Source organism: Protopterus annectens, chromosome 9.part0 (assembly GCF_019279795.1).
Source record: "Protopterus annectens isolate FY-2018-M chromosome 9.part0, PAN1.0, whole genome shotgun sequence".
Lineage (NCBI taxonomy): Eukaryota > Metazoa > Chordata > Ceratodontiformes > Protopteridae > Protopterus > Protopterus annectens.
In genome coordinates this window covers 1,004,194,950-1,004,218,879 of record NC_056743.1, presented here as the reverse complement: position 1 = coordinate 1,004,218,879, position 23,930 = coordinate 1,004,194,950, and the positions used below count along the sequence as shown (strand labels likewise).

At 42.0% G+C, this 23,930-nt stretch overlaps 1 protein-coding gene across 1 annotated transcript in view; it reads right to left on the bottom strand.

Annotated features, from left to right (window-relative positions):
• The window catches only part of KMT2D (lysine methyltransferase 2D), a 3,358,270-nt gene that overhangs the window by 510,089 nt on the left and 2,824,251 nt on the right, over positions 1-23,930 (bottom strand). Inside the window, exon 38 of the mRNA XM_044082193.1 lies at positions 5,964-9,869. Within this exon, the coding sequence (XP_043938128.1) occupies positions 5,964-9,869 (3,906 nt within the window). The remainder of the gene's footprint in view (positions 1-5,963; positions 9,870-23,930) is intronic.

The following is a 23,930-nucleotide window of genomic DNA, read 5'->3' as shown; positions in this document are numbered from 1 at the left end:
GGAAGAAAATTTGAGAGAACAATACGTGCAAAATAATAGTCAAGAGAAATATATTGCTGAAAGACAAAAAGACGGACGGATGCAACATATGGGACTTTTGTGTGCATTTGTAGACGGGGCATACAGTTAGTGGACATAATCGGAGTTTGGAGGCAGGATTAAATAAGAACAGCCTAAAAGAGAACAAGAATGACACATTTATTAACACAAAACAGTAATAGCAGTAGCAGAAGTACAGATTATCTACCTTCTGTTATTTTTGTGTTGTACTATCATACAAACATCCATAGGCACACATATAACGCAGTTATTATAAATCCAGCACTTTTACACAGCTATGTGGAACTATGACTTTTGTCACTCCTTTCCTTTATTTTTCAGATATGACATTATATTTTTTCAAATTTTTGTCACTATCGCTAAGGGAGCATAGCAAGAACACTAGTGAGATACTATTAGCCATTACATAAACAATGTTGTTGCAGTTTCATCAGTACTTTTATATAGTCATGTTCCTGCTCTGTATTTTGCTGATTTATCGAGACAGATTAACAGTCTGAATCTGATCAATAGTATGCTACTATGAAATGGCAGCCCCTGCACATGACCTGTATGTAACATATTTGCAGAGATAACAAAAGCTTAGGTTACAGTTTCTGAAAATTATATTTTTTATACTTAATCTAAGGGTGCATGGGAACATAAGTGATATGCCACATTGAGGCTGGCATCAGTTCAGACAAACTGATTCCTGATACATGACCTCTTTGTAGCACACTTGCAGAGATAACAGTTGATAAAGTTTCACTTAATTAAAAAATATATTTTTCATTTCTTAACCAAGGTCTTTGTATGTAAGTAGGGCAACATCATGGGTAACTTATTTTTAAGCAGAGGCCAGTTCATACATGTTCTCCCAATCCATGACTTCTGTATGGCACAGCTGGAATGCTTCTTTACCTGAAAATATAATTTTCATATTGCTGTGCATATCTCTTTAGGAAAGAATGGGAACATGAAAGATGATGTGTTATTTTGAAGGTAGCATCAGTCTAGATAAACTGGCTTCAAATACAGGACATCTCTGTAGCACAGCTGCAGAGAGGTAATAGTTTATGTTTCAAATTATGACAATTTTCTTCTGATGATATCACTATAAAGAAACACAAGAACATTAAGTAATGCATTTTGAAATCAAATTCCATCCAATATTGTAGAGACTCATCCTAATAATATAAGTGATCCCATGAACAGCCACTGTCACCTAGGGTTTGCTAGACAAGGGAAAGGAAGTAGATTGGCAGGCCTTTCTTACACCACATGCACATACACCTACGGACAAAAGAGTAGCCAAATCCACCTATGACACAGTGTTCAGAAATGGGAGGAAACTATGAGCACCTGGAGAAAAATCACATGAACAAAGAGAGGACAAGCAGACTTTACAAAGAAGGCACCCTAGCCAAGAATCAAACTACAGAACCACTTACTGTGCGGGGACAATGCTGCTCACTGCATCATTGTGCCACCTGAATTCACTGTCAGCTAATATAAAGTGTCATCACCACACAACCTCTGTTTAGCTCACCTGAAGAGATATAACTGTATGTTTAAAATTATTAAATCTGTGATACTTCTCATATGTTTGCCAATGTCTCCGTTTCAAAAAACAACAACATGGTGGATAAAGTATAACTTTGAAGCAGAGATCAGCATGGACAAATTGGTTTTGATTTGCAACTTCTAAGTAGGATACCTGCAGAGGTACAACAGTTTATATTCCGGAATATGAATATAAATATTAGTATTTTTTATTTACTTCATACATTGTCAGCATCTCTTTAAGGGTGCTTGGCAACATTGCAGGTAGGGCAACACCTTGAAGCTCGTATTAGTCCAGTTAAATTTTCCACTGATACACAGGTAATATCTAATACAGATGCAGAAATATAATAGCTTATTGATGTTTTAGATTAAATTTAAATATATTTAAAAAGTAATACGGCAACATGATGGCTGACCATTTTAATTTAGACAAACTGTCCACTGATATATAACCTATCTAGTGCAGATGTAGACTTTACTTGATAGTTTTGATATTTCTGTCAGTATCTCATTAAGGGAGCACACATGGCACAATACCAGTCAAGGTCTCCTTTTGAAAGAGATATCCAGCCAAACAAATTAGCTACAGACACTAGTTGTCTAAATGCACAGTCAGATATAAAATGTCACCTGTCTTAAACATATAAAATGTATGCACTACATCTGTTGGTGCCAATTATAAAATCCAGCTTAAAGGCTGTAACATCAACTACTTGCACTACTGTGATGATCAGAATGTGCTGAACATTCATGTTTACCGCTTTTTGCTTAGCTGTCACAATTCAGGAGTTATGAACATGTAATTCAAGTACAGTCTTAGAAATGACTGCTCTTGAGAATTGGTTCTGGAGGCACTACTATTCCTACGGGGGAGATTACTGAACTATAAGAAAATTACTCTTATTTTCTGTTTTGCTGTGAAGTAGAGGGGCATGTACAAGAAATGGTGCTTTCTGACAAGCTGCCAGTCTAATACAGACAGATATGTCTGTTATACAATGTTACTGGCAGCTCATTCCCACCTATATGTGACTGCGCTATGCAAAACAACTTTGTTTCATTTTGCTTACAGTATTACTACTTTAATGTTAGCACAACCACAAATTTGTGGTACCTTAATTACCACAACCATAACCTGTCGGACTGTTACAGTGAAACTGATCAAACTATGCTAGTGCTATACCATTCTGAGACTTGTGCAAAAACAACAGAGTCCAGTGTTATCATAATCACAGCATAAAGGCACTTAATTAAAATGCATTGTGCCACAATTTAAAAGCACAACAAAAAAACAAAAAAAAAACAGAAAGCTGTTCAAAGCACTGTTGTATTTCAACAGTGCAACAAAATGAGATGTTGATACTGTTTACTTTTACAAATTCGTGGATTTTAGGGAGCAGCAAGTTATCCAAGAGTTACATGTAAACAAATTCTTTTTTTATATAATTTCAGCACTGCGCCTAGTCTAAACAAAATTAAGACTGCCATGACAGTGCTGGCTTGTAAAACATACCTTCACTTTTCTCTGCACTGAATGACCAACACAAATATTTCCCCAATTAGCTAACAGATCAAAACTGGTTCACTTGTATACATGCAAAACACAGTACACAATTGTTACATGATGCACAACACTTACTGGTTAACAGAATTTCCTCACTCTTACCTGGCTTACAACTTTCCCTTTTGTAATGTCAAGCAATGGTCAAGTAATGAACCCAGAGTACTCTCATGCAAAACAGCAGAGAAACAATCCAACAGTCAAATGCCTTTCCTACAACTAAAGCTACCAATGGCTTGGTATTTAATATAATTGCCTTTAATGCCAGGAAATTTAGAAGCTTGTGGGTTTTATACAAGGAATATGGATACATACTTAAATCTGTATGCAAACAGTGACACATTTTTGGGAGTGTAAGGGGGGAGGGCTTGGTTACTGCAGACCTGAGGTACTGCCTTTCGTACAAGACAAAACTTGTGGCAGTTCACTATATGTTAGCATACCTCGCAACTTTCCTTGATTTTGACTCATGTTTTATGTCCCTCTTAATCCAAAAACAGTGACTTTTGGAGAAAATGTGGTAAATTACACTTAATAAAAGATAACAATTTAGAGTTGTAGATGTTAACTTTAATATATATAAATTCACATTATTTTATTCTTGCAATGTCTCAAGTTAATAGTAGTAATATTTTAAAAAAATGTACCTAACTGTCCCTGATTACTTCTAGATTTGTCCCCAATTCTGTTGAGAGCTATGTATGTTAGTGATCCCATGACACTTATCAAGAGTAAGGGTGCATCCCCTGGTCAGTATAAATGCCTCCTCAGATTGCCTCTGAATAAGGAACATGGGATATACCCACTCAACAAATCTAAACAAAAAATGAATAATCTTTGTTAGACAACTTATTTCACATGCACATCATGCTGCTGGCAGACAAAGGACTGAAAAGGCAGTAATAAAAACAAACAAGTACAGCTAGGACATTGCTGACATCTGCTTAGCAGGACAAGTCACTTCCTCGCATGGGAGATGAATATGATGTCTGAGCATTTCTGCAGCTTTTAATCATATACATGTGTGTGATTTTACATGCCACAGGCTCAATGGGATCTATCTAATCAACAAACAAATTAATAACTATCTGATTCTCCCTCTAATAATTACAAGGAGTACTGCTGGCAGATACAAGAAGCTATAAACACACAGCAATAATAAACGGACCAGAATTTAACTGGGATATTTCCTCTGCTACCTACTTAGCATGACAGTACCACATCATATCATGGAAACTAACCCCGTGTTTAAACAAAACAGTGTGTGTGTGTGTATACGCGCACGTGGAAAACTCAAACTGAGAAGCAGCCTAATCAGTAGGACTGTTTTCTAGGTTTTTTCAGTAATTATGCAGCTTTTCTACTGCATACACTTTTTTTTTTTTGCTGGCACGGTCATCTTAAAAACAGAATGTACTCTGGGGTATGGTTTAATTCTGGTAAGAATTAAAGGCATCAGACGCAAGTGCCTTACTATGTACCAATGGCACACTCTTCTCATGGTCTTACTCCCTTCATAACCGTGTTCAAGTTACCTGAATGCATGCAAATACATATAGCAGTCTGACTTAAAGTACCTGTCCTGTCCGAGTGTGTCAGACATTTTTATGCATATTTATGTGCTGGCTTCCTTGTTAACATTTTAGATTAATTTGTTAATATCAAATTTTCCTGGCCAATAAAAAAAACATAGCCAAAACAGGACAACACTTGTGTGCATTAGGAAAAAGTAATTGTCTAACTATCATCACTTTTAAATGTGTGATACGTTTTAAATGACTGTCGGAACAGCTTAAAGCATACAGTGGCAAACTGCAAAAGCAAGATGCATTTTGCACTTCAGAGGTTTGAGTTCTACAAACATCACTTACATGTTTATACAATCTGACTAAATTACTTAACTACACTAAAACTTCACTCATGGGTTGCACATTAAAACAAGTCTTTTGGGTAGTTCAGAGTTCACTGTTAGGAATCTAACTCTGGTCTATGTCACACCATACGTACAAGGTGACATAGGTAACAAATAAAGCTGCATGAAAAAATCATTTTTTTGACTGGAACAGAATGAAATGAAGTGACAAACACAAGGTTTCACAATATAGGATAGGTCTTCTTCAAAAGAAGAAATACTACAGACTTAAGTACAAGTTTACTGACCAGTCATCCCTATGGACAGCGCAGGTCTTGACCTTTAATCCATATGACCTCTGATCAAGGGTCCTGCTACCTCTAAAGCCCAGTAAAAATGTCAAACTGACATGTCCTGTACGCATACCACAACAGTAAACTAACCAAAACACCTGCAAGGCTCAGGCCAATTCTTCTGCCACCCCATCAGCCTGAAAATCCCAGGTCACCAGTGGAGTGGGAATTACCATATCAGCCCTCACTCGTTTCCTAAGAAAGTAAAAGCAGGCATAAGGTTGTTCAGATCTATTCCAACTCATCATCAGTGGACTATGTACTACTGCTAGTGCTATAGCTCACACTGTTCCTAAACCAGAAGGCTAGCATGAGTCTGACTCTTCTAAAGCAAATGTAAATTCAAGTACAAAACTGCTACTGACTTCACTAATTTCAAAATCTTACTTTTGATATCAATATAACAGGACTGGTTGTGGTGACTAATGGACTGTAATTCTATAGTGTAACAATTCTCCAAATACTAGACTGCAGACATGGGTAAAACCTGATTCAGTAACTACAATATGACACTTCTGTTCAACAATGTGTTTTTGTATCAGGTTTTTGTTCTGCAGGAATCCAAGTTGCTACATGTTTGTCTGGTACTAACCTCAACACTCCCAGGCACTGCCTGGAGTTTCTGTTCAAGGAGAGCCAGCTTACTATCAATGTGCCCATTGATTTCTGCATGCTCTCCATCTATAGATCGTTGATTGTTAAGCTGGAGATTTTTGGCACGCAGTAGCTTTTGAAGCAGTAGGTGTCCTGCCTCTGACTTTGGGCCAGAAGTTGTCTGAGAAACAGAATTTGGAGCAGCGTTGGAGGAATTCACAGTAACACGTTCATGTGTCTCTCGCTTTATGGTAAGGTTTCCATCCATGCAGTGCGACTCTTCCTTTGGCTCTTGCTTGATCTTTACTTTACCACTTGAATGCAATGTACCAGTTAAACTAGCAACTTGTTGGACTTTAGAAAAAACTTCAACGCCAGTGATCTTCTGGGACTGCTTTTCCAATTTCACTGGTTCACCATTTACTTCTCTCATGGTAAAACCAGATTTCATTCCAGGCCTGCCTGTTGATTTTAATTTCTCTGCTTGAAGTGGGACTGGAGAAACTATTTTCTCTGTTCTTTGTGGCACAGACTGGGGTTGCACCTCAGCAGCAGACTCTAGCTTTTGTACTTCAGGCTTACTTAATGACTGCAGAGCAGTTTTACTCTGCAACGAAACTGCAGAAGCTTGCAAAATCCTAGAATCATCACATGCAGTTCTTTTTATGATTTCTTGCAGCTTGGAATTTGCATTCAGACATTCACCAGGATCAGGCACCACAGAAAAACTACTGGAATTTAGAGAAGCAATGCCTTCAAACTGGTTGGGGATAGAAGCTGGTTCGATATGAGTCGGTGTTGACCTTGGTGAATTAATGTTTACTGGAGGTGCTGTTCTCATGGTGTCTTGTGAGGGTACACACTTTTGTCCTTGGAAATGAAGTTCATTTATGTTTCCTGTACTGTGTGCTTGCTGGATACCTGTAATGCTTTGCTCCTGGGAGGTAGCAAGTCTCAGCACACCCTGTGTTCTAGGCAAAGTGTTCTGCACAAGCCCTGCAGCAGCCCGCTTTGTTGCCACTTGTACCTGCAGCGGTCTGTGCTGGCTAACTGCGAATTGCTCCCTATTAATAGTCTGGTGTGCCTGTTGCTCATGCACAGTTGATTTTGCCTGCTGGTCTTGCTGAACTGTATTAGTTGGCTGTTGCGACGTGTTACGCACCTCATTAGACTGTGCATCTGAAGTCTGCAAGTCTCCCTGAAATGATGATGGGCATCTCATCATCTGGTTTTGCTGCATCTGCTGATGTCTCTGAAGCAATATGGCTTGTAACTGCTGTTGCTGTTGCGGTGTCAAGTGCCGGAACTGCGGATTTCTCGAGATCACTCCTTGCAGCTGAGGTCTAATCTGTCCAATCAAATTTTGATTCTGATGACCCATAACACCCTGAGATTTGGCAGTCTGCTGAATAGATATTCCCTGCTGCTCCTTTGCCTGTCTGTTTGAACTTTCCTGGTGTAACTGCTGACCCAATGGACTTTGCAGATGACCAGTTGATTCTTGGTTCTGTTGCACACCAATGCCTTGAAGTGGCTGCTGTCTTGCATCAGAATTTTGTTTAAGACCACTCTGATTCTTCATTAGCTGTGTCTTACTTATTGTACCCTGCTGATCCAGTGAAGTCTGCCTATGCAGTAAAGTGGGCTGGGCACCCTCCTGGTGGACTGTTTGTTTCCCAGTGTTGTGCTGTTCTTGTCCCATCCTACTTTGAGGAGACTGCCCTAGTATATTTTGTGGATGTTGCGTCAACTGCTGTCCCATGACACCTTGTGAAGGATGTCCTGAAACAGCTGTCTGCTGTAAAGACTGGTATCCACTAATACTCTGCTGCTGTCCCAGTGTATTTTGTTGCTGCTTCAAAAGCTGCGACTGATTTCCTGCTCCCTGCTGATCGCCTGATGAGTTCTGCCTTTGCAGCAAATGTGGTTTATTTCCATCCTGATGTTGTACAGTCTGCTGTCCCAAACTGCGCTGCTCTTGTACTGTTCTGCTTTGAGGAGACCTCTCTAAGATACTTTGTGTATGCTGTGGCAACTGCTGCCCCACAATACTTTGTGTGGGATGTCCCAAATTACCTTGCTGTTGTGAGGTCTGGTGCCCCATAACTGTCTGCAGTTGCTGTAATCCCACTGTGCCCTGCTGCTGCAACTGTGTGTGCCCTGCTATACTCGGCTGCTGCCCTACTTCCTGTTGCCCCAGCACAGTCTGCTGTGGAGTTTGGGGAAGTGGATGTCCTGAGAAGCCAATTTGTTCTACTGATCCATGGCACTGCAGAGGAGTCATCCTTTCTTGGGACTTTGCACTCATCACACAGTGCTCCTTAGATATCACCTGGGGCTGACAAGTAGCACCTTGGTCTTGTTGCGGTCTAGAAATATTTGGTACTTGAACTGTGGTAACATGTTGTCCATCAAGACTGTCACGTTCTGTGACTCCCTGCTCAGGACCTGCAGTACCCTGTGGAATCTGATGCATTCCATGACTGTGCTGCAAAACAGAGGATGCCGTACTCACAGCCCCTGATGGAGAAAAATGTTGAAGTGGCTTTGATGGAGTCTGTTGTTGACCCAGTAGTCCTTGCTGAGAAGGCAGCTGTACTGAAGTCATGATGCACTGCTGCTGTTGTATGACAGAGCCATGTGGCTGCAACACTGTTTGAGACTGTCCAGAAATCCCTTCCTGCTGAGGAGAGTTTGATATTAGCTGTCCGAGAAGTTTATGTTGGCTAGGTGGGCTCATAATACCCTGTTGTTGCATTTTTGACAATCCTATCATTCCTTGTTGCTGAGACAAAACCAGTCTCTGATTTGCAAGGCCCTGTTGCTGTGCTGTCACCTGAGGTGATAATATCCTCTGAGACTGTTGAGTCACAAATGCTTGCCTATTAGTCTGGTGACCAACAATTGTCTGTTGCTGCTGTACTGAAGGTTGAGGGTGCCCCATCATGCCTGGTTGCTGACCTCCTCCACCTGACTGATTTCCTAAAAGCCCCTGTTGCTTTAGGATCATTTGTTGAGCAACACTGTTTTGTTGCTGGGCTCCTGACTGTGGCTGACCCACAGCTGTCTGCTGGCCTGCCTGTCCACCAGCCCCTTGTTGCTGCAAAGGAGACTGTCCAAGAATGTTTGGCTGTTGTTGTATGGAGGCCTGTGCTAGTACACCCTGCTGTTGTAGTACAGTCTGTCCCAGTACACCTTGCTGTTGTAAGCCACTCTGTCCCAGCACACCTGACTGCTGCTGCAATGTGGACTGTCCAAGTACACTCTGCTGCTGCAGACTGGACTGCCCTAGCATAGCCTGCTGTTGTTGCACTGTAGTCTGTCCCAATACATTCTGCTGCTGCTGTAAAGTAGTCTGTCCCATTATGCTTTGCTGCTGTAGTGCAGTCTGTCCCATCATGCTCTGCTGCTGTAATGAGGGATGCCCAATAATACCTTGTTGTTGCTGCTGTTGCAATTTCTGTATTAACTGCATCCTCTGAAGTTGCTCCTGTAACACTCTACCTTCATTTGGCATTCTTGGAGCAGTGGGACTTCCAGGAAAAAAGCTGTTGGAAGGACCTGATGAGGCAATCTGCTGCTGCTGCTGTTGTTGGGTCAGTGATGCATTTACAAAAGGCATCCCCTTCTGTACAGCCAATGAAACACCACCCTGTACCATTGCAACATTTCCTGCTTGTCCCACAATATGGCTTGATTGAGGAGCTACAGACTGTGGTCCCAACATTGCTCCTCCTTGCTGGGAAATCTGAGACTGCTGCCCTGGGAGTTTTGTCAACAGTCTGGGACTTTGTGAAGGACTGAGAGCCACCATCCCAGTAGTCTGTTGCTGTTGCTGCTGCTGTTGCTGCTTGTTACGATACTCTGTCATTAGGCTGGTGTGCTCTTTCTGCTGCTTACGAACCTGCAGAAAAGAAGAAAATCATTACTTCTGGGGTGAAAAGAAAAAAGTGTCATTGCTCAAACTGTGAATTCTTAAACAGACCTGGGAAAGGGGACATTTATAAACCTGCCATGAAAAAAAATAATAATAAAATATACTTGAAAGATATTCCAGTTACTCGGTGTCAAGCTACTCTTCAAAATGGCAGACAAATTCCACTTTGGTGGCAGTCACCCAAAACAGCAGATCTAAACACAGAAATCACAAGAGCAGTCAGGGTAATAACAGGGCTTCCTCAACTCTACAAAATATAGCAGTCTTTGGCAAATGTTTTCCAGATGCCCCCCACCTATGCCGACAGAGAAGTGGTGTGATATTTCACAAATGATGTATTAGCTCCTCTCATCTTCAGTTTTTCCATTCAGGAAACCTATAGTGCAGAGAGAGAGTATGAATGTGTGTCACACAAGCTAGACTATAACATTCAACAGGAGTTTTGTCTCCTCTTACACTTAGTCACTATCTTCCATCATAGAGCACAGCCTGCAGTCACTACATCTGACCTCGATATTGCAGGAGCTCTGTTACAAGGATGTACACCTTCAAAGTTTACTGAAAATTTTAACAGTGTTTAATACAAGCTTCATCACAAATAACCTTGCTGTGTGTATTACCTTTAACCGGTTTAAATGCATGCCTGCTCTGTGACTGAAAGTCTCTGTAAAATAGTCTGTGCACTCTAAGGACCTCTAAGTTGGTTAGTGTTCCCTTTTGCTTGACCCATACACTATACTGCATATGCCAATTATTTAGTCTCATGAAATGACAGACAACCTGTTTTACTTGCATCTCTTTATTTGCTTTGTTCTGGCTATAAATCGATTGCTCTCAGTTGTAAATCAACCTGAGAGTGGGAAGCCAAATACGCTCGGCTTCACCCCTACCCTACACCTCCAATTTCCACGCACACCCTTACTCTAAAATTATACTTCCTACATACACATTTCACTTGTAACTCTAATTCTCCCCAAATGACCATACTACTTCTATACATAAACTTCTGTTTAGTTTCCTATTTTCCTTTCTCTAGCCCCATTCCCAACTACATTTTCCCCTCCCATACTGCTTTGCACTATATCCATTTATAGTCACAACCCCTCTATAATTGCACTTATCTATTCCACATTGCTTCTTTTTCTTTTCCAAATAACCCTCATTTCTTCTTATTTTGACTACATTATACTGTAGCTTTTAATACCCGTCTATTCCTTGCATTGCAGAGATGACACCAGGAAAATCTACCTCTCTTCTTTAACAGAATATATTTCTCTCCTTACCCAACTTTTTCCAGCTTTCAGAATCCACCATCACTGAATCTCATACTGTCCTGCAACTTCTTGTTTCCTTCTTCATTGCTACTTCACCACCACTTGACATCTATACAATAGAGTCCTGTACTTAATTATGCTATTCTTCAGCTTTATCCTCTATTCTTCTCCTCCTAATGTGCCATCTTTTCTCCTACCATGATTTAGTAACATCTTGCAACATCTCTCCAACTCTATCCCAACCACCTATCCATACTTCCCTCTTTACACTCTCCATACATTGCACCAAAAAGTACAGTTGTGTACACTTGCCATAAATGTAGACGTTCGAGTGTATTCACTATTGCAGTCATCACACTTGGGTTATCCTACCAGGGGTAGCCCTCAGTCGGCCTGAATACCACAGGCTTAGTATTTCTGCGTCGGTTGTGTCGCTGCAGGGCTGACGTCAGATCGTCAGTGGTATAAAAATAGGCAGCCGACGCCATTACATCAGTTTTTCTTGCCCCAAATGTCAGGAGCCCCCAATAGGGAGCTAAATTATGATGGAGTAACACCACCAGTAGAAAGTAAATACCAATAGCCCTGTAAGGGTGAGGAAGAGAGAGACACAACAGGGCTGCAACAGTGAATACACTTGAACATCTACATTTGTGGTAAGTGTACACAACTGTACTATGTTCTTCGTGTTTCACAGTTGCAGTCATCACACTTGGGTTGATTTCCAAAGCTGAGGAATGGGTGGAGGCAGTCTAGAAGAGTTGGGGCTGACTAGTATGCCCTGCAAGACTACGGTTGCAAAGCCTGCCCTGGATTTTGAAAAGATAGACAGGTGGTAATGCTTGACCATGCTGCAGCTTCCAGAATGTCCCTGGTAGGGACCCCTCTGAGAAAGGCTGCAGAGGTTGGAAGTTGCCCTAGTAGAATGTGTTCTGACCTCCTGTGGGGCATGGTGTTTGTAACAGAAATGGATGCAGTGTGCTATCCATTTGAAGATGGTTTGTTCTGATATGGCTTTGCCCTCTTCCTCTGGAGTGAAACTGACTAGTAACTGGTCAGATTTCCTAAAGGGCTTAGTCCTATCTAGGTAGAATCTGAGCTGTTTGTGCACATCTAAAAAGTGCAGGATCCTTTCCCCCTTATTTTGAGGTTTAGGTAAAAAGGTGGACAAATGAATAGATTGGTTGAGAGCCACATTGGACACCACTTTAGGCATGAAAGTTGTGTTAGCCCTGAGGGAGACCCCGTCAGCATGAAAAATGATGAAAGATTCCACAGCCATAAGTGCTTGTAGCTCAGACACTCTTCTAGCTGAAGTGATGGCCAGAAGCAAGGCTGTTTTCCAAGAGAGGAATTTTAACTCTGCTGAAGCTGCAGGCTCAAGGGGGGGGGGGGGAGCGGGAGCTTTTCTAACACAAAGTTAGAGTCCCAAGCAGGGGTAGGGGCTCTTCTTAGTGGCCTTAAGTCGTTAGCCCCTCTCAGGAACTGTTTGATGAGAGGGTGTGAGAAGAGAGGTGGCTCGGTGCTGTAATGTGCAGGGATGGCAGAGGCATGGATTTTAATGGAAGAGAACGATAGGCTCCTGTGGAGTAGTTCTGCTAGGTAATCCAGGATGAGAGGTAAGGAAGGCTGTGCTGGGTCAGCTTCTTTAGTCTGGATCTAGGAACAATACCTTTTCCACTTGTCAGCATAGGATATTCTAGTACTGGGTCGTCTGGCTTCACATCCAGGGCCAGTTTTCTTAATCTGGCCACTGAAGGAGAAGTCAAGGAATAAGCCAGGCTGCTAGGTTCAGGGTCTGCAACTGTGGATGCAAGAACTCTCCCTCCTGCTGAGTCAGGAGAGTTGAAATCTGGGGGAAATGCCATGGAGGCAATGGGGACAGACTGCACAGTAGTGGGTACCAGTGTTGGAGTGGCCAGTCTGGGGCAATCAGGATTGCCCTTGGTCTTTCCTCCCTTATTTTGAGTAATACTCTGGTAAGAAGAGGTAGAGGGGGAAATGCATAGATTGAGAGGTTTGCCCACCAAAAGGATAGGGCATCCACTTTCCAGGCCTTGCTGTGAGGTTCCCTAATGCAGAATTTTCTGAGCTGGTGGTTGTATGGGGAGAGGCAAAGAGGTCCACCTTTGTGGTACCCCATTTTTGGGTCACAAGGCTGAAGGTGTTGTGGTTTAATTGCCACTCGGGTGGGTCTAGGAGATTTCTGCTTAAGTTGTCTGCCAGAGAGTTTTGGTTGCCTGGCAGGAATTGAGCTTGCAGATGAATATACATGGCTGAGGCCGTGTTTCAAAGGGTCATGGCTAGCCTGCAGAGTGGGTTCCCCCTTGCTTGTTGATGTATCACATTACTGTGGTGTTGTCGGGTTTGGTTAGTAGAGGCCCCGGAGCGAGCAGGGATCTGAAAGCTGTCAAAGCGTGCTGAACAGCTAGCATTTCTTTTTGGTTGATATGCAGATGAATTTGGTTTGGGCTCCAGTGGCCCTGAATGCATCTGCCATCCAGGTGAGCACCCTGGGCACAGTCTGATGCGTTAGTGGCTAGGGTCTGGGCGGAGTGGGGTTGTGAAAAAGGAAGTCCCTTGTTGTGGTTGCATGCTGCTGCCCACCAAAGGAAATCTTTCCTTAGACAAGGTATCATAGGTATAATAGTTTCCAGGTCCTGAGAATGTTGGCACCAAAGGCTCTTTATGTACCACTGAAGTTTCCTCATATGCAGTCTAGCATATGGAATTAGTAGAATGCAGAAAGCCATAAACCCTAGAGCTTGCAGGACTTTCCTTGCGGATAACTGGGTTCTGGTGGCCACTAGAGAGAAGTAGCCTGTCAGATAGTATTGTTTTTCTGGAGTTAGAAATGCCAGCTGGGATGCTGTGCCCAAGCTTGCTCCCAGGAATACAATTTTTTGACTGGGGACTAGCTTGGATTTCTTTTTGTTGATAGTGTACCCCAGTGAGATTAATAGGTCCTTTACAAATGTCAGGTGCTGTAACAGTTTTTCCTGTCTGCCTGAATCAGGCAGTCGTCCAAGTAAGGGTACATTTGAATATTTCTTTGTCTGCAAAAAGCAATGGCTGGAGCCAGGCATTTTGTGAAAACTCTGGGAGCAGTGGATAAGCCAAAGGGCAGAGCAGAAAATTGATAATGCCATAGATCCTGCCCCGAAACGTAGATATTTTCTGCAAGAATCTCTGATTGGAATATGCAGACAGGCCTCTTTGAGGTCTAGAATGGCTAATCAGGCATCTTTGGACAGCATAGGGAGAAGCTGTTGCGGTGTGAACATTTTGAATTTTGGTACCACCAGGAAGGCGTTTAGAAAAGATACATCTAAGATTGGGTGCCAGGTACCCTCTTTTCTGGGTACCAGAAAAAATCTGGAATAGAAACCGTGGCCTACCTGATCTGCAGGAACAGGCTGAATTGCCCTCACGGAGAGCAGGGAATGAACTTGGTTTTGTGCCTCTGCCCACTGGTTTGGATGAAGATCTGGAAATCCCTTTAAGGGTGGCAGCATGTGGAAATAAAATTTGTACCTCTGGGACACTATGTTGAGGACCCATCGATCGTTGTTGATGGAGGCCCAGTTTTTTGCATGACAGGCAAGGTTTCCTCCAATGGGTACGAGCAAATGGGCAGAGGTGAGAGGAGGAGTTGAGAAGTCATTGTGAATTCTTTCCATAAGGGGGTGGCTTAGCACTCCCTGGTTTAGAAGTGGAGGTACTCCATTGCTTAGATCTCTGCATACTCTGAGATTGCTGTCTGGGGGTTCTGTTTCGCCTAGGTCTAGTCTGAGGTGGCCTTAGCACTCCCTGGTTTAGAAGTGGAGGTACTCCATTGCTTAGATCTCTGCATACTCTGAGACTGCTGTCTGGGGGTCTGTTTCGCCTAGGTCTAGTCTGAGGTGGCCTTGAGGGGGCTGGAAAGGACCAAGGTTTTGAGGGGCAATGCCTTCTGAATCTTGGAGGCTGAACTTGCAAAAAGTCTGTCTGCACAGACTTAGCTTTTTCTTTCATCTTTTTTAAAACCTCTTCTGCTTTGGTGCCAAACAGATGGCCTTTGTTCAGTGGTGCGTCCAATAATTTTGGTTTGACATGATCTGGCAAGGTCTGTTCCTTAAGCAAAGCATGGGTACAGAACCTGTGACTGCTGCCCTGCAGGATGCTTCTAGGGCGTCAAACCCACACTGCAGGGTATGCTTACTGATCTGGCTTGCAGAATGCATAAATTCTTGTAAATCTTTATTTTCTGCACAGTCAGGGAAGGTACATCATTTTTTGTTTAATGAGTTCCATGGTATGTTGCTGGTATTTCAGCACGTGGAACTGACAATTTAATGCTCTAATGGCAAGAGTTGCAGAGGTATATACTTTTTTTTACCCCCATCTGTCTAAGGTTCAAGAATCCCTGTCCGAGGGGGTGGGATTCTTAGCTGTGGTTGCTTTTATTCCTTTAGGCCCTTGGGAGATAATCTCTGGGTCAGCAGTAGGATTTTTGAAAAGAAATTTGTGTGTCAGGGACTCTAATACCGGTCAGGTTTCCTGGGAGCAAGAAGTAAAGTATCAGGAGTTAGACTGGATTCCATAAAGACATCGTCTACAACATCCAGAACATGTGGGACAGCTAAGGGTCTGTGCTGTGGTAAATCTAAAAATTCACCGAGTCTCTTTTTGGACTGAGGACAATCCTGGCATTCCCAATGGAAGTGCTCTCTCAAGGTATTTAGGGTTTCACCAAAAGAAAACTCCTCTGGAGGAGAGGCAGAAGGAATAGATTCTTCTGCATCTGAATCCTCATAAGCAGATAAGGGTATGTCTTCATAATCAGAAACCTCAGAGTCATCGGACTCTTGGTCAGATAAAGCTGCTGGGGACAAGTCTCTTTCTTTTAGCAGGGGGAAGGCTGGCTTCCCTTAATCAGCATAAGGTCTTCCGCCATTTTAAGCATCTGTGATTGTGGCAAGGAAGCAGGCGCGTGAGTTTGGGTAGTCTTTTTTTAGACTTAGCTCATACTCTGGGTGTTAGAAACTTGGTAGTTTTAGAAAGAACTGAAGACGCAAAAGAAGTTGTCGGTTTGTGACGAATACCAGTAGTGCGAAGAACTTCCTCAGAAGCCGGTGCCTGCACAGTGGCTGCGGACCCATCCAAGGTAGAGATATCCACAGGTTCCGTTGTCAAAGAGTCTCGCGGCATACCAGACTCCGAATGGGTCTCGGTAGTGGCGTGTAAAAATCGATAGATGCGGGCATCAGGGGCTGCGAAAGCGCCTCACTGAGGATTGGCGAACTGGCAACTAGTTTAACGGAAGCGTCGTTGGCAGTTTTGGACCTGTGCGATCTGTCTCTGTCTTTATCCCTACTTTTTTGGAAGATCAGTAGTCGGATGGCTTAGTGAAGCCATTTCGGAATATGGAGACCGAGCGCGAAAGTATTTAGCTACAATAAGGGCCAGACAACGAATAGTTCGGGTGTTGAACAAAGCACAAAATCGACAGCGAGGGACATTGTGGTCTGGGCCTAAACAGGTGACGCAGTAAGAATGGAAATCTCGGTGTGGCATTTGCTTTCCACAGATGAGACAATTGTTAACTTTTTCTGACATCGGTTAGAGCAAGAAAAAAGGATCCCCAATGGGGTACTTAGCTTTAAAAGACTTCAATTTTGGAAATGAAAATTCAGGTAGCGTCCAACCAGCACTCGTGCAAACTGCTTCTGCTTCGGGCTCCACCTCGGCAAGAAAGACTGATGCAATGACGTCGGCTGCCTGTTTTTATACCACTGACAATCTGACGTCAGTCCTGAAGTGACAGCAACTGACACAGAAATACTAAGCCTCTGGTATTTGGGCCGACTGAGGGCTACCCCTGGCAGGATAACCCAAGTGTGGTGACTGCAACAGTGAAACACGAAGAACATCTATTTAATATTGCTCCTCACCTTTATTCCAAATATAGACCAACTGCACTTCAACTCAAACCAAAACAAAATTAAGTGCAAGAATCCTCTCCAAAAAACAAGTATGCATAATTCCCCAATATATTAACATCCTTCTAGGAGGAGATATACACACTAATCCTTGCCCTACCTGTCACAATGAACAAAGATAATTCTCTCCCACACACTTCTGTAACCTACCAGCCACCAATCCCCAGCACTGGTGATCTAACTGTTGCTGCTATAAATGTTAGAAGTATAAGAAATAAAACTGCTGAACTACATGCCTGGGTTACCCATCATAAGCCTGATGTTCTCGCTGTAAATGAAACCTGGCTTACACCCAGCATAAACGACTCAAAAGTTATACCTCCTGGTTATATCATCCGTAATGACCATGTAAAGAGGAAAGGTGGTGGTACTACTTTAATATTTCCAAGTACCTACCACATCTTCCCTTACAGCAAATCAAGAATAAAATTCAGATCAGCAGAGCTTCTTATTGCATTCCTCAAACAATTATAAACTAACATGCAATACTGTCCTGTATATCTCTCTCGGTGACAATACAGCTATAGTGGAAGATATCCTGTACTGGATATCCATAACATTTCCACATAAAATATTACTAGGTGATGTGAAATTTAATTGAGTGACACTAACTCCTCTACATCTAGCATGAACTTGTATGGTTTTACAAAGCTAATTAAAATCTCCACACATTATAGCAAGACATTAACTTTTCTATCAGACTGGATCCAAGTATCAGAACCTAGAAAATACTCCACCACAGGTACAATGTCATACTTTCTCAGTGATCATCTCCCAATCTACATGACTAGACATCTCACACATCCAGTTAAAAGTACAGTTGTGTACACTTACCATAAATGTAGATGTTCGAGTGTATTCACTGCTGCAGTCATTACATTTGGGTAATCTGCTGGCAGGTTGCCCTCAGTCGGCCTGAATTCCAAAGTCTTGGGTCCTGCGTCGGCTGCTGTCTCCTCTTCCATGACGTCAGGTCGTCAGGGGTTTAAAACATGCAGCCGAAGCCATTTTCTTTAGTTTTTCTTGCCTTTTATGTACTCCGGTAGTCGGATTGGTATCCAACGACATTTCGGGGTAGTTAAATCTGTTTCCAAAATACTTTGAGGCAAAAATATACCAACGCTTAATAGTGCTTTGGTTAAATCTAGCACAAAACCGACAGTCAGGCACGTTGTGATCAGAGCCTAGGCAAGGAATACAGTATAAATGGAAATCCTTACAAGGTATTTGTTTCCCACAAGTAATACAATAATTAACTTTTTCTGACATCGATATGGAGCAAGAAAAAAAGTTTCCCCAACGGGGTACTTGGCTTTGGTGAAGACTTTGGTTCTGAAACTCAAACTCGAATATTTCAGTAGTCGGCCGACCGGCACTTGCGAAATGCTTCTGCTTCGGGCACCACGCGGCAAGAAAGAATAATGGCGTCGGCTGCATGTTTTATACCCCTGATGACATCATGGAAGAGGAGACAGCAACCAACGCAGGACACAAGACTCTGGAATTCAGGCCAACTAAGGGTAACCTGCCAGCAGATTACCCAAATGTTAATGACTGCAACAGTGAAACGGGAAGAACATCAGCATATTTATAAAACACCTAACCTTTCCAAGTTTAGAAATGTTCATTACAACACTATTAACTGAAACTTCCTAAAAAATCTCCCCTTAGACAATCCTGTAATTTAATTCACTACAACTTTTGTAAATATCCTAAATAGCCTTGCACGTCCCCAAAGGAAGGGACTGAAAACAAATCATGCAATTCTGGCTAACCAAAAAGAGTAGAATGCTAATGTAGGACAGAGGAAAAGCAGGGAAAGAATGGCAAAAATATAAAACATCTCAAAAATCTTGAAAACTTCAGAATGCTTTGCAATCATATTAAAAAAACAAATAAACGAAGACAAAAAAAAAACTATACTATAACAACTTTCAGAATAATAAAAAACAACCCTAAAAATTTTAGACATCCTTTAAAGAAATCTTATATCCCGGTCAAAAATTAAAACCCCTGTCCCGATATTTCACCAATCGAAACTGCAATACAGTTCAATTTTTTTTTATAGGTAGTATACCATCTCTAACCAAGGATTCCTCAACATCTAATCCCAACCCTGCCCAACAGCCACATATCATTATATCCACTTTCACCTTCAAACCTGTGCCGAGATCCTATATAAAACTACTCAAACTCAAACCGTGCTCCTCTTCAGCTGATGACCTTCCAAGCAAATACCTAAAAATAGCAGGATAAAGCATTGTATATCCTGTCTCAATCTTTATAACTAGGTCAACCCAGGAATCCCATGCGACTTTTTCCAGAGAGATAGAACACATCACTGCACAAAGGAGGAAATTCAACAGACAATTTTAGATCAATAGCTGTCTTATTTCCCCTTGCCAAAATACTTGAAAAATGTACTCAAAAACAACTGCTAGACTATCTCCTGCAGGAAGAACTCCTATTCCTCGCACAACATGGCTTCCCATAGTATTAGGAATGCCCTTCTAACCTATATAGACACTGTCAATATAGCTAAAGATAAAGGCAATCTAAGTCTCTTCCTTATTTCTAGACTTGTCTAAAGCCTTTGACACAGTTTGTTACAGCAAACTTCTACTTCAAATGTCCATAAGGTCTCCTTCAGCCCACCCTGCTATGGTTCAAATGCTACCTGTCCAATAGGAGTCAGTAAAACGGCCCTCCACGCTCGATCCTTACCTCCTAGTCACCACTGGTGTACCACATTGTTCTATCCTTGTTCCACATATCTACCATTTTCACCAACACCCTCTATATTTCCACAAAACCACCCTAATAAAATATGCGGATGATTCCACTCTCATTTGCATATCTGACAACATGGTACTCCTCCAAAAAAATTACTCAGGAAGTTTTAACAGCCACTGGAACATGGCTTCGTAACTAAACTCATGTTCAACCCAAAAAAGATCAAACTACTACTTTTTTCCCCAAATCCCTCACTCTCTTTTGCTTTACAACCACTGATGTCACTCTTCATAGCAAACTATTAGGGGTGATAGTGGATGATAATCTTACATTCGACCTGCATATACAAAACTGCATAAGAAAAACTCATCAAAAATTAGGGATGCTTTACAGAGCCAAGAACTCTCTCACTGATGCAACTAAAACTACACTTGCCACTACTAATCTCCTCCCCACTCCTATATGGAACTCCCCATCCTTACTAATGTCCAGGCTTCACAAAAATTAAAACCTGAACAATGCTATAACAAAGTTGATAAATTTGCAGCACATACCACTTTCAGAACCCACTACTGTACAGCACTGTAAAACCTTATAAAACATTAATTGGTTAGAACTTGCACATCAACTAGCATACACAACTTCTTACAATCTATAAAATTATGCAGCATTCATCTGCCTGTCCAGCACTAAAAAAACACTCTAGATAACTATGTTCCCTGTCAGTCATTGCAATCCAGTGACTAAAAACTCCTGTCTACAAAATCTGTTGGGCAGTCTGTACTCGTAGAACATTGCCAAGGCCTGGAACTCCTTACCTGTATCAATCAGGTCCATACCTTCCCTACCATCTTTAAAAAACACTCTGAAAGACTTGCTAAAATCTGGCTCTGTTCTTGCTCAAAACAAGAATAAACTACATCCCTAAATGTGAACAAGTACCTCTTCATTCCTTATACCTCCTTACTTTTCCTACTTCACTTACTTCCTTACTGCTATCTAATTCTCTTCCCTGACCTTGTCTCTAATTATACTGTAAGCCTGTTTTCCCCTCCCTTCGTACTGCAATTCCTCTTTGTATTAGACTAACTTACCTTTAATTTCTCTCCAAACTGTCCAAAATTTCTCTAGCTATTAAAAGATTGTCATATACCTTGCATCAATTATCCATCGTTTTTATATCGAATTTGTTACAATTATTTAAAGTGCAGATTTTTTTATTTTTAGTTTTAAAGACCGTAAAATTATTGTTCTTAAAATGCTTTGCAATAATTTGGAGCTATTCTCTCCAGGCCTCTGCTGAAAATAGGCTTCTACCCAGTAGGACTTTCCCTGTAATCAAATGTCAATAAATAAATAAAATGCTACAGTATATCTCCACATTTAAGTCTGTTTTTTTATTCTACTGGTTTCCTTAGTGAATTGTTAGTTGAAACACTTTTTTTCTCTTTTTTTTTATATGCACTGCCCTGTTATAGTTTTGTACTGTACTGCACAAGCAGGAAGTGTAGTTCCAAAGTTAATATAGTCTTTCAGAGCAAGCCCCCCAACATGTCATCATGGTAGCCAAACTGTGCGCACAATTTTTTGGTCATGCAAGCAGTGTCACATCTTGCTGGGTTGAAGGCATCTCTATTTACTGTTGTCATTTGTACAGTGATACAAATTGCCAATATACTCAGTTTTAAGATGTTCTTGGCTCCACAACTCCACTTTTGTTTCCAAAGTTGTATATTCAATAGTATTTATCCCTTGGTGATACTGACATATACTGTGCATGGTGGTGCCAAGATTTGCAATGTTCCAGCTCCATCAGAAAACACAGGAGGATGGCAAGTACCCTATACAGCACTGGTGACATTCTTTGTTGATCTACTATTAGTAGTAGTACCTCACACAAATGTACTGCCAAGTTCAGGCACTCCTGAAGGCAGCACAGTAACAAAAGGCAATATCACAAACCATACAGCAAGAATCTAAGATGGTGAATGAGAGGCTTTAAGCCAGCAGCTGCAGTTTTCTACCATGTTCCAAACATATGCTGTAGGTGAGCTTGTAATCCTGCAAATTAACTGTTGGTGCATGCCCAACTGTGTATCTGCACATTCTGAGAAAGGCTGGTTCCCTATTAAGGATTAGTTTATAGCCTTGCACTCACAGGTTCGGATCCAATCCCTGGATCACACTCCGCCATTTATTTCAGACTTAGGATCCAGCTCTCGAGCTCGCCCCTGTACCTATAATGCTCTGTTGTATCCTCAAACCTTCAGATCAAGTTTGCTGCCCAGTCACCATACTACACACAGAGACAGGAGATGAAGACAGACAGGGCTCAAACCTGGAACTGTAGGTTCCAATACACTCCAACAAATCTCTCCAGGAGCTTTGGATGGGGGATGGATGGGAGGAAAGTTGAGGAAGAATGAAAATGAACATGGATGCTTAGTTATGGTAAGAACATACATTTTAAATCTGATGTTGTCCTCTTCATTCTTCCTCAATGTATGGGACAGAATCCCCAGCTACATTGCTACTGGGTAGTCCTCATGGAAGGATATTCCAGAGCACCGCTGAACCAAAAGAAGCTCTACTTCTAGAAATAATACCCAATTTGTAACGAGAAACAAAAGCAGGAGCACTGGACCATGTAGCCATAGTACAAATGTTGTCAACAGATGTTCTAGACCAAAAAGCAGATGATGTGGTCATGGATCTGGTTGAATAAGCTTTGGGAGGCTTGAGTAATGTCATGCCTTTTTGAGAGTAAATCCAGGAAATACAATCTGTTATCCATTCATGTAGAGTGACTTTGGATACTGGATAACCCAAACTTTCTAAGGAGAAGGAAACAAAAAGTTGGTCTAATTTTCGCAACTGTTTTGTCCTATGAAGATAAAAACAAAGAAAAGTTGTGTAAAATCTTACCATAACTATAGATATTCATCTCTTTCGTGTTGCAGTATTCATCACATATGAGTTTACTCCTCCTGCTACCCAAACATCCGGCCAGTACACAAACGATTTCAGTCACTGTATGATGCGTGGGATGTCTGACATGGCTAGCAGAATGTGGGCCATAAAAATGACGTCCGCATGCACTAGCCCTCAGAACTGTAAGCCCCAGTTGGAACCAGTACTAGTAAGGGTAATGCTAGCCCTGTGACATCCAGAAAGGGAAATATTGCAAAGCAGGAGGGGTAGGTGGGTGGGAAGGAATACAGCAACATAGAAAAGGACAACATCTACGGTTATGGTAAGATTTTACACAATTTTTCTATGGCCTTCAATTTACATGTTGCAATATTCATCACATACAGGTGAGTGCCAAAGCTCACTGTGAAGAAGGGGGACGTGGCCTAGGAGAGTTCCCCAGGAATCCATGGAGGACAGCCCTGCCAAACCCAGCTTTGGCCCTAGAAATGTGGTCTAACATGTAGTGTTTGGTGAAAGTGTGCACTGAAGACCAAGTGGCTGCTTCCAGTATGGTGGAGGTATCCAAACCCCTGAAGAAGGCCCCAGAAGAGGCCACTGCCCTGGTGGAGTGTGCTTTGACAGTACCTTGCAGGGATTTCCCATGGTGTTTGTAGCCAAAGGTGATAGCTTTGGAAATCCATGTCGAGACAGTTTTAGTTACTGCCTCCCCTAGGGCCCTGGGGAGGAAGGACACAAACAGTTGCTCAGTTTGTCTGATGGACTTGGTTTTGTGCAAATAATATCAGAGTTGTCTGTGCACATCCAGGGAATGGAGTACTCTCTCACCATCTCCTTGTGGATTAGGAAAGATGGTTGGTAGGTGGATGGCCTGATTTAGGGAAAGGTCATTCACCACCTTGGGCATGAAGGAGGGGTTAGTTCTAAGAGTAACCCTGTCAGTGTGGAATACTAAAAAGGGTGGAATAGTCATGAGGGGTTGCAACTCTGACACTCTCCTGGCTGAGGTCAAGGCCATGAGGAGGACAGTCTTCCCATGTGCAGTGTTTTAGGGAAGCTTTATCTGCTGGCTCGAATGGAGGGAGCGTGAGCTTCTCTAAAACGTAGTT